This window comes from Pteropus alecto, unplaced genomic scaffold (assembly GCF_000325575.1).
Source record: "Pteropus alecto unplaced genomic scaffold, ASM32557v1 scaffold123, whole genome shotgun sequence".
Lineage (NCBI taxonomy): Eukaryota > Metazoa > Chordata > Mammalia > Chiroptera > Pteropodidae > Pteropus > Pteropus alecto.
Window position 1 is genome coordinate 7,312,623 of NW_006433950.1, and position 11,383 is coordinate 7,324,005.

Here is an 11,383-nt window from a genome sequence, read left to right on the forward strand (position 1 = left end):
TCTCTCCAGGGCCCTTTCACCTGCCATGCCAGGTAGGACTGGGCAGGAGGCAGGGTCCTGGGGTGCCGTGGGCCTGTGCCTGCCGGATCCTAGGTCTGCAGGGGCCCTGGGCCCTGGAGAAGGCCAGGAAGGTGCTTTCATGTTCTGAGGAACAACTGCTGAGGGCCCCCAGAGGGAAGGACTTGGCCCTTTCTCTGAGCAAGTCTGAGTTCTGACTAGTTCTAACCCTCTTGACACTGCAGCTACTTTGTGTGACCTGCTCCGCCCGACCTGGGGAGGTCGTCTTCCCAGCTCGCTCACCCTGGGGAGGCACTGTCACCCACCCCAGCTGTGCAACCTTGGGCCATCTCTAAGCATTTCTGGGCTGCAGGAGTGGGGCCTGGTCTCTACTGGCCCCTCCCACAGGATGTCCAAGAGCTGGTACCCACATGTCTCCGCCTCCTGCCTGTACTCTGTCCCATGACTCACCTTGCATGGAAGGTGGGAGAGGTGGGGCTGTCTGAGGGTTCAGCCCCAAGCTCTGGAAGCCCCTCAACCTGGTTCAAACCTTGGTTCCCCATTTCCTGGCTATGTGACTCACAGCAGGTTGCTTAAGCTCTCTGAATCTGTTTTCTCACCTGAACAGCGTAGACGATGGAACAGTACCTGCCTAAGAGAAGCATTGTGAGGATTCAGCCAAATCAGCACATAAATTGCTCTGCACCGTGCCTGACACATAATAAGCACTCAATGAACGTGGGTGGCTGAATCTTCTGCGGACACCCCTTGGGCCAGCATTTGGTGATGCCGAGCACAAGAAAAAAATTGATGAAATTAACTGATGCTTTTATACAGTTGTTTTTTGGGGAACACTTGGTGTAGCGTCACCCTCCCTGTCCCCAGACATACCCACACGCATGCACACCCACGTACAGGAAATCGAGAGCAGGTGGTAGGAAGTGTTGCTCTAGGCAGGGCTGTAGTCTCTCCGTTCATTCATGTGACATGTCTTTACCAAGCATATGCTGCGTGGCACTGGGGGGACTGTGATGCACAAGATAATGGCCTCTGTGCTCCCAGAGCCCACAGTCCAGTGGGGAGCCAGGTGAGGAAGCTGCAGCTGTGATGCAAGGTGATTAAACCTGTGATTATAGACGTACAGGATCATAAAGGTGGCACCTAACCCAGACGGAGGGCTTTAAGCTGAGTTGGGAGGGTGCTTAAGAGTTAGCCTTGTAAAGGCTGTGTGTGTGAGAGTGATGTCCCAGGCAGAGAGAACCACACGTGCCAAGGCCTGGAGGCACGGCATGTGGGCATAGCTGAAGGAGAGTGTGGTGTAAGGGGGTGAGTTGTGGTAGGTGAGGTTGAAAGGTAAGCCAGCTCCCACAGGGCTTTGGAAGCTCGTGAGGAATCTGGATTTTCTCTCGAGGGCAGTGAGGAGCCACTGAAGGGTGAGGTGGGGCCAGGGAGCTTTTATCATGTGACCTTCATTCTTCCCTCTGCTCTGTCCCATAAGACCTGGGCCATCTCATCCATGTCCCGTTCTGGTTGGCCTGCTGGGTGTCTGGTTTCCCCGTGGAGGGGGAGTTGGGGAGCAGCCAGGACCCCGGGGATTTCCTCCCTTCCACTCTTGCCACAGGGTCTTCGGCAGCCAGCTTCCCAGAAATAAGTCACAAGTGTCGAGTGTTGCTTCCTTGAATCCTGCCTGGAACTGCGGTCAAGTCAGTTTCATACAAACCAAATCACACATTAAATGGATTAGGGGAAGTGGCTAGTTAGGGTCTTAGAAGCCTAAAGAACCTCTGATAAAGGCGAAAGATACTCCACCCTTGAAACGAGTTGGGAGATTGCATTTTGGGTTTGACCTGACAGAGATTGGTTGTGTTTCTGGAGCTGGTTGTGTTTCTGAAGCACGGACAGGGGGCAAGCTCATGAGGTGGAGAAGAGGGTGCAAGGGGCAGCCCTGAGGAGCCCTCCCTGTGGGGCCATGCTGGCCGTAGAAGCAGAGCTCAGGGCTGCGGAGGGCCTTCCCGTGTGCTTGGGGTGGAGGGGGACACTCGGATGGGTCTTGGAGGTGTGGTGGAGGAGGGTATGCCAGGCAGAAGGAAGTAAACCAGGAAAGGCATATGGAGGTGGGAAAGCTTGGGGTAGCGTAGACCAGAACTGGCTGTGGGGACAGTAGAGCCCCTTCCCACTTCTTCCTGCCTGATTACACCCTAAATCCTCCCCTTCCACAGCCACCTCCCCTCTGAATCGTCTTGGGGTTAGGGCCGTGGGCCCCAGGGGTTGTAACGGACCTTAGAAGCTCCTGGATAGCCTTGGCTCTGCCCAGGGTGGACGAGAAGCCAAGGACTTGTCAGCTGTACTTCTATTGCCAAGGCTGACCCAGGCTGCTGACCCCAAGCTGAGGCCAGGCACATGGATGTGGGCATTGTGGCTGGCGGGTTGACAGACAGGAGCAAGGGTTAAAGTCCAGTGCCGTGGCTCTGGGTCCTGCCCTGGGCTGCTATCCTGGACGTTCAGGCCTTCTGACCCTGGGGTGCTGGGAGAGAGGGTGCAGGGCCCTGATGCCAGTGAGCAGCAGAGGACATTGTGGGAGAGCCCCCACTTTGGAGTCAGCCAGGCTTGGGTTAGAATCTAGACTGTACCATCCTGTCTGGGAGGCCTTGAGCAAGCCACTGAACCTCGCTCAGCCCATTTCATCTCTAAAAGGAGAATCACAGTGTGAGGGTGACGGGGGAGTGTCTGGATGGTCCTTGTCACTGTGACATGGGAGACTGCCTCACCCTGTCAGTGCCCACGGTCCCGCAGTAACCCAGGCCCTGTCTGCGCCCACCTCCCTGGGGAAAGACGCTCCAGGGCTCCGAGGGAGGCCCAGGCCTCTGCACTCCAAGTCTCCTAGTGTAGCCGTGCGCCGATGAAAAGGGGGGAGGCAAGAGTGTCATGAGGGGAGGTAGGTGGGAGGCCGCTGGAATGGGCTTGGAGACCAGTCCCACCCACTGCTGGCCAAGGCCAGGCACTCTTCCTATTGCCAGGCCTCTCAGTGTCTTCCTTCCTCTCAGCTTAGGTGCCCCAGAAATATTGCCCTGGACTATTTCTGATGGGATGGAAGCGGGGTTCTAGGGCCACTTAGGGAAGGCGTGCTGGGATGATGGTGGGCTATGGGGGGACAAGGGTCTGGATGGGCTTATGAGCCCTCCCCCCGCAACCCTTGGGAATGGGGGGCTGGCAGCAGCAGCCCTCCACTGCAGGGATTCAGGCTGCCATCTCCATAGCAACAGGTATCCCTAGCTAAGGGATTGCTCTCTTAAAGGCACAGTGCAGGAGGAGCTGGCCTACTGCTGCCGAGAGCTGGGGTTAGAATGATGGGGTACCTGCCTCCACAAGGCTCACCCTCCTCTTTCCTTCCGTAGTTTGCTTGGGGAACAGGCAGGAGAACAAGGCATCCTAGGGGTGTATCTTGTATACTCTGTACACTCCCCAGGGAGCAAACAGGTGAGAAGGTGACCAAGTGCTGCCCTGAGGGCTGGCTTTGGCCTGCTCTACTTAGCTCCATGACCTTGACTAGTCTGGGCCCCAACTTTCTCTCCTGAGAATCAGAATGGTCAGACTGGAAGGCAAAAGCCCTAAACAGAGATTAGGAGCATATGGGTTTTTCTGTTTCTTTTACGGATGGGCATAACCGAGTTCCCCGAGAAGGGGCCAGAGGGTGTTAAGGACATTGCTGAGCTGAAGACGAGGTCTCGGCCAGCTTGGAATCCTGGGGCCTCCGCCTACGGATCATCCAGTGAGCTTTCCTGGACTTCATTCACTCACCTCCAACTCAGCAGTTTATACTATAGTCACATTACTCATTCAGTACTTTTTTGCCTAATTTTATAAAGAAACTTTGTAATCTGCTGTAAGTTATCATTTGCTATAGAGTAACAGTAAATATATAAGAAACTACAATGATATTAAAGTCTAGCTAAAGACCATTGTCCCCTGCAGCTCTGAGCTTCCTGCCTTCTCTCTTTGTTAGTAAGGAAGGTTAGCAAGTGGTGGAAAGGTATTAAAGACACCCTCACACCAAATTGAGACTTCCTCCTGGGTGCAGTTTATAGGATTGAAAGACCTCTGCAAAACTAACACCCTTCCCACTGTGACTCAATGCTGTCTGGTGTGTGACCCGTCTGCTTGTTGCCAGCGGAGTCCCACGGTCCCAGGAGCACTGGCCTAGCTGACCTGCTCAGCTCCTGCAAGGTGTCTCGGCGTCCAGCCATGCTTGCAGGGTGTGAGCAGGGGCACGGGGATCCGTGTGCAGGTCGAGCAGAGAGGCTGCTCACGGAGTCTGTCGGCCAGCGGTCTTCCTCGCCAGCCACAGGCCTGCCTGCCAGGAATGCAGCTCTCGATTAATCAGCGAGCTGCTGCCACGTGGCAGGCACTTTCTCTCTCTGAGAGAAGTGTAGCAACTCCTACACTTTGCAGATGAAGAAACTGAGGCACTGAGTCAAGTCAGAGGCTCAGTGCGGTGACTAGAAGAGCTGGGCCTTGGGTCCTAGGCTCTCAGCCTATAACACGCGGGGCAGGGGGATGAGGGCAGTTTGTGCTCCGCTGTTTAAACAACTGAGGTCTTTAGGGGCCAGGGCGCCAGGGGAGGGGCTGGGATTTGACTACAGCTGGGGAAGAAGAGCCAGCTTCCTCCCAGGGGTCAGAGGGCTTTTGGGAAGGTTAAGATAGGAGGGAGGGATATGGGGTGCCCCTGCTGAATGCCGGCTGACCCCCTTCCTGCAGCAATACTTCATCCTCCTCATCATCACGGACGGTGTCATCAGCGACATGGAGGAGACACGGCACGCCGTGGTGCAGGCTTCCAAGCTGCCCATGTCCATCATCATCGTGGGCGTGGGTAACGCGGACTTCACCGCCATGGAGTTCCTGGACGGAGACAGCCGCATGCTGCGCTCCCACACGGGGGAGGAAGCGGCCCGCGATATCGTGCAGTTTGTCCCCTTTAGAGAGTTTCGCAACGTGAGTGCGGGGGCCGGGCTGGGGAGGGGACGGTCACGGGACCCCCGGAGCCATAGTAACGATCAAGGACAAAGGTCCTAGGATTGTTTGCTCGTCCGAGGCTCCTCTACCCTGAGCCCCATTGACCGCATGCTTCCTGAGGGCCTACTATGTGCCCCAGACGAGGCCATGTGAGCGTGAGCACTTGCTTCGGCAAGCTGATGGAACGCAGCAGGGGCGCGGTGGCCAGGCCAAGTTGAGGCTCCAGGGCAGGGTTTCCTGGGGGACCTGCCCTCGAACCCTGACCAGAAGTCAGTTACCCATGCGACACAAAGATTTCCAGGAGACAGAGGACGAGAGCAAAGGCCTAGAGGTGCGAGAGGCTTTTGCGGTGACCCCGTCGCCCAGCTTCCTCATGTCATGAGTGGGAAACCAGGCCCATCTTAGGATGGCCTCTTCTCCCTAAGGGCCTCTGCAGCAGGGACTGGTGGCCCCACCTGGCTCCTGTTAGCTGGGCCCATGAAGAACCCCAGAGGGAGCCCAGCCCCGTCAGATGCACCCCCTATACTGCCAGCCTTTTATTTGACCAGAGGCACCGTGTGACCTTGGACAAGTCCTTGACCTCTAGGCCTCAGTTCTCTCAGCTATAGGGCCCCTCGGGGTACTCTGGCTCAGATCTGGGAGCCAGTCCCAGCAAGAACTGACCACTCTGTTTCGTACCCAGTGGTCCTCATATATCTCTACCCAGGACCCTCTGGACCTACCTGAGATGGTTTGACTCCTTCCTCTGGAGGCATTAGCTTCCTGACAAATGCCGGGTATCGGCCACCGTTCACACGCATGGGACATCGACTGACCCCTCCCTGTGCCTGGCTTGTGGCCGCACATTCAGCAGTAAACCAGACAGTCGTGGCTGTTTATACCAGCCAAGGAGGTGCTCGGGAAATGTTTGCCAGATGAGTAGGCCGTGCAGCTCGCCTCCGCCAGCTCTTTCCCCGAAAAGCCTCCCACAGACAACTTCTTCCTAAAATGTTACTCCCGGGCATCTCGAGTGCTTAGGAGTTACACCTCCCGTAAAGGCAGGCCCTGCGAACGGTGGCATTTCAGGCATGGACAGGGATGAGGGACGCCAGTTTCAGACCGCCCTGGCCCTTGGCCCTGATTTCGTCCTCCGGGAACACCGTCAATAGCAGCTCCCTTGGCGTCCTGCCCCTCATGACTCCCGTTTGGTAATCCCTTATCCTCTCTTCTCTCCACCCTGCTCTCGACCCTGCAGGCGGCAAAAGAGACCTTGGCCAAAGCCGTGCTGGCGGAGCTGCCCCAACAAGTTGTGCAGTATTTCAAGCATAAAAACCTGCCCCCCACCAACTCGGAGCCCGCCTGAGCGCCGGCCCGTCCGTGCCCAGCAGCAGCATGCCGGCTGGGCCTCCCGCCCGCCCCAGGAACGTGCACGCTCACCCTGCTTCCTTGTGGGTGGATTTTTTTTTTTTTGAACTGATCCACATGTTTATTTTTTACAACCGGACCTCCATCCCCAACTTCCCCCGGGCCAGCTGGGCATCCTTTGTTGGAGTCGACGGATGATGCTGCCGGGCCAAACCGGCTCCCTCTCCCCCTCTCCCCACCCTCCCCATTCTTAAGTATTGAATGTACTTTGTATAATTTTCGTGGAATTATTATTGTTATTAAAGAGAATAAAATTTTTACAATCATAATTGGTTTTCTCCCAGTAACTGGCGGCCGACTCAGAGCAGCGTGTCCCCAGTGTGCACTCTGTGTCACGCCTGCACCTAACTCCTGCTCTGTTTTTTAATACCGTGACCACGTTCTGTGTGTCATATGCGGGGTAATAAAGGAGTTGCAGATGTCCCTGTGCCAGCTCCTTCCTCAGCTTACTGATCGGATGGACTTACCGATCCGGGTAAAGAACATGAAAACCTCTTTTCTCCAGAAAGCCTATGAGGTCAATGTCATCACTTCTACTTGGGGACCTGCATTCCACGCAAACTCTGACACTTCTGTTAAATTGGCACAGAACCTGGCAGCGTATACGCTCGATAAATATTTGTGGGTGAATAGAATGCACAGGACCCCACCGGCGACTGTAGGTTTTCTGGCCCCTGCAGAGCGCACGCATTTCTGGAGTCCCCACATGCTGGCCCAGCCACCACATGGTCACTACCCCTTTTTCCTTTTGGTCCACTCTGTCCTATGCCCTTCTACACACACTCTCTCTCACACACACACAGACTGCAGTCACTGCCACCCATTTGCTGCTCCTCCGGGTCTCCCAGACACAGGGGTCCGCCCTGTGATTTGCAGTGTGTGAAAGGCTCTTTGGCCTCAGGTTGCTAACTAAATAGGGCTGCTTTTGTCCCTGCTGCCAGCAGCCACTGGTTTCTCCCACATGCCCCTCTCTGGGCTCAGGCCCAACTTCATGCAGCCAGCCAGGGAACCAGTCTGTACAACCCCACCTCAGTTCCCTCCCTCTTCCATATAACACTTCCTTCTCTCTTACCAACCTCCCCCCACATTCCCCCCCCACCCCGGGAGTCCTAGACAGCCCCTTTGCCACAGGCTGGTGTATAACCAACAACTGACATTTATATTAAGCACGGTTCCCAGCTCCGTGTTAACTGTTTCGCAGGTATAATCCTGATGAACCCTTCCATCAGCCTGTCTGTGACCACTTCAGAGATGAGAAAACAAGCAGAGAAGCTAATCAAACCTATCGGAGGCAGAGCCAGAACTTAGATCCAGGTCTGGCAGACTCCAGGGCCCACGCTTGTTCCACTGCTCTGAGTGTCCTCCCTCAACCCTACAAGGGTCTTCTGCTCAAGCTGCTGAGTTTGTCCTTCTTCACTGAGACTGTGAAGTCACTTACCTCAACCTACTCTCCCAGGTCATTCTTGCCAGTGGCCTACTAGACCGGTGTACCGGGTGGTATACCAGGCGGGTTCCTACCTCCGGGCACCTGGTAACCTCAGGAGCCAGTGTTCACCTGGTGGGAGCCAACGAGAGACATCTATCTTCTTCCTAAACTTTCAATGCCTCTGCTAATTCTGTGGCTACCACGTCAGCTGAAATATCCTTTAGAGACACCTTCATTTCTCCTGAGGGCTGCAGGACTGCATGGAGCCCTGATGCCAAGGACCTTGGGAAATTGCAGCACATGGGTCCAGGGGCCAGTTGGCAACATGGATGGAATCCTGGGACCAGCACATCTGGCAACTTTAGTGCACACCTGGCCTCCAGGCTGACTGCGAGGCTGGGTATTGGTGGAAACAGCAGCACGAGACCGCTGGCTTGCCCTCCCGTTTGATGGCTGAAGTGAGCCTAGCTGGATGTCACAAGCAGGGAAGTTTGTACCCATCCCAGCCTGGGGGAATCTGTCAAGTCCTGTTGACCAGAGGCCTCTCTCTAGAGAAGTAGCCTTCTCCTCCCAGCCCCACATCCTCCCCTTAGCCTTCGGGGGATGGGTGTATTGGGGTGACTACTTCTCATGCAGCCCTCTCACTTATACCTCCCCACGGAAATAATTTACCAGATTAGTGAAACTGGGGAGTCTGACACCTCCCGGGCCATGTGAAGGTAGAATCCCTGCCTTCCAACTGGGTCCATCCCAAGTGCTTCACTGTGGAGGACCTGCCTACTCAGGTGTGGCGCCCCCGCCCCCGCTTCCCACTTCACGTAAGAGCGGGCCCAGCCAACTCTGCCTTTTATTCCTCCTTCTCTGCCCAACGTTGGGTGGGTCAGGCAAGCAAGCCCTCTACTATCAGCTGACTTGAGCTCACAGGGGACATGAACGCGCCCAAACTCCTGACCAGGCCGAACTGCCACTTAAAAACAAAAACAAAAAAACAAATAATTAAATCCTGGGGATGTGATGTTCAGCATGGTAACTATAGCTAACAATACTGTATTGTACGTTTGAAAGTTGCTAATCGAGATCTTAAAAGCACTCATCACACAAAAAAATTTTATAACTACGTGTGGCGATTGATAATTTCAAAACATATACATTGAATATGTTGTATACTTGAAACTAATGTTATATGTCAATTATATCTCAATAAAAACAAACCAAACCTTCGTGCTGCTACTCGTTCTCACACGTGACTAGTAGGCTGAAAAGAATTGGAAGGATCACCCTGCATCACCTCCGCTGAGGCCTGAGCACTGGCATTTAAAGTTTCACTGAGACCACAGAAAGCCAGAGGTAGAGTTAAAGGCTCAAAATGAAAATTCTGGTTCTGTCACCTAGCTGTGTGCCCTTGGGCAAGTCACTGAACTTGAGTTTCCTCAATGAATTTGGGTTTCCTCAGTGAATTTGGGTTTCCTCAATAAAATGTAGAGAAGGGGTGCCTTGCAAGACTTTTTCTCAGGGTCAAAGACACTACAGTCCACAAAAGTGGTTCACAAATGTCCCAAACAGTACCTGGCACGTACACAGCAGGCTTGGTACAGATTCAAAGAAAACAAATCATAAGAGATAGTGACATTCATGACTATTACTAAAGTAGTAAGGGAGAAGCCCAGCCGAGTCTAACACTCGGAGTGGAAGCTGACTGTGGGTTTTGCTGCCCGCCTCCTCTGCCAAGCTCCAGTGCTGGGGCCACATTCTGCCTGTCACTGCTGTGACACTCCCTCTCTCTCTAAACCGTTGCTCCGGCAGGTGAGAGGAAAATGCCAGCCAGCCCTTAACAGCACTACTAAGGCATGAATGTGCAGACCGACTTCTTGTGTTCAACCTGTGACTACGAAGTCTGCCAAGACTCTAGCCTCCCGCAGAGAACTTGCAATCCATCCTGTCCTGGGTAAGTGGGCTGGGCATGCCAGCAAATCGAGAAAATACCCAAGTCCTAACGATGGTGCATTGCTATTGAAATCTCCTTCTTGTTTTTCTAGAGGGGCTTAAGATGACAGCTGAGCCATATACCCACAGCTAGGACACCCGAGCCAAGGAACCGGGTGTGCCTGAGCAATTAACATTTAGCTAAGAGGGAGGCACACAGAACAAGCTGGTGGTTGGAGCTCTGACTGCCGGATTTGACCCTTCATCCTGTCAATGTTCTAGCTGCAACTGAGGAAGGCCAGTAGGAAGGACAAACCTGCCATAAATCATCACTAACAGAAACTCTGGACACCCCACCTAGAAACGGGGGAGGCCAACGGCGAGAGCATTAACGAGATGGCTACCCGTTTACTGAGCATTGTGTGCCAGACACACCAAGCACTTAATCTAGATTATCTATCACCCTCACTAGGGAGTAGGTGTTGCTATTCCTATCTACCTAAGAGGAAACTGAGGCCCAGAGAGGTTAAGGGCTTTGCCCAAGTGACCCAGCTGGTATATGTCTGGTTCCAAGCTCATAACCACTGTGGGTATATCCAGGTTTCCAGGGTGGAGCAGCAGAAGCAGGAAAGTCTCAGGCAAATGAAGCTTCTCTCGTGGGTGGAAAGGAGGCAGCCAGAGAAAAGAACTCTTGGAGAGTGAAAAAAATAAGGACGCAAGATACAAGACTCAGTCACTCCTAGGTAGGGGCTCGACTCTCAGTCTAGAATGATCCTGAAAAAAACTCAAGTTCTCCCTACCCCTCCAAATGTGAGAAGCCAACTGTTGCTCCTCCCAGGTCCTGGGGCCAGGGAAGGCATACACAAACAGGTCACCAGCTGCATCTTTAAGTCCAGTCACATCGGCTGCCCTGCTTTTTATAGATGGCAAATGGATGCTTTGACTTTCATTCTCCCTCTCTCCCAACCCAGGTGGGTGACAGGGCCAAAGGTGGGTAGATGGCTAGCAGGAAGTGGCTGAGAGGGCAGTGCGCGCCACAAATAGAGCTGGCAACAGGATTCCTCACAGACGAGCTTTCTCCCTCGCATAGTTCAAGAGTTGTAAGAATGTGACCACTGGGGACAACGTAAGCAGGTTTAAAGAAACCCAGCCCAAACGGTTTTTATCCCATATTACTTAGTTATAAAACCCCAATTCTCTATTACAGTAGCAGGGCTGCATTTTATGGTTTAAAGCAGTGTTTCTTTCCAGCCCTGTTTTTTCTCTTCTTTGAGTTTGAACCACAAAGTTTACACTGCATGCTTTCCAAAGCTGCTCGCTGCGGCGGTCCCCAATCTGTGTGGCAGCATGGACCAGGGCTTCTTTGAGAACCTAATGCCTGATGATCTGAGGCGGAGCTGAGGCGGTGATGCTGGCACTGGGGAGCGGCTGCAAATGCAGATGAAGCTTCACTCACTTGCCCGCCGCTCACCTCCTGCCATGCAGCCACGGACCAGTACCGGTCCGCAGCCGTGGGGTCAGGCACCTCTCACCTATAGGACAGACCTGGTCCTGCTTATTCTATTCATGGGTTTGACAGAACCCGTGTTTCAGTTCCAATACTCTAGATACAAGAGAATG

At 53.9% G+C, this 11,383-nt stretch overlaps 1 protein-coding gene across 2 annotated transcripts in view; it reads left to right on the forward strand.

Moving 5' to 3' along the window:
• The window catches only part of CPNE2 (copine 2), a 28,590-nt gene extending 21,754 nt beyond the window's left edge, over positions 1 to 6,836 (forward strand). The window contains exons 13-14 of one of the 2 annotated variants that reach the window (XM_025044619.1): positions 4,753 to 4,989; positions 6,245 to 6,836. In XM_025044619.1, coding sequence (XP_024900387.1) covers positions 4,753 to 4,989; positions 6,245 to 6,352 — 345 coding nt within the window. In that variant the 3' untranslated portion in view covers positions 6,353 to 6,836. The remainder of the gene's footprint in view (positions 1 to 4,752; positions 4,990 to 6,244) is intronic. The other variant, XM_006908778.3, reaches the window with a different exon arrangement.
• Positions 6,837 to 11,383: the final 4,547 nt, after the last annotated feature.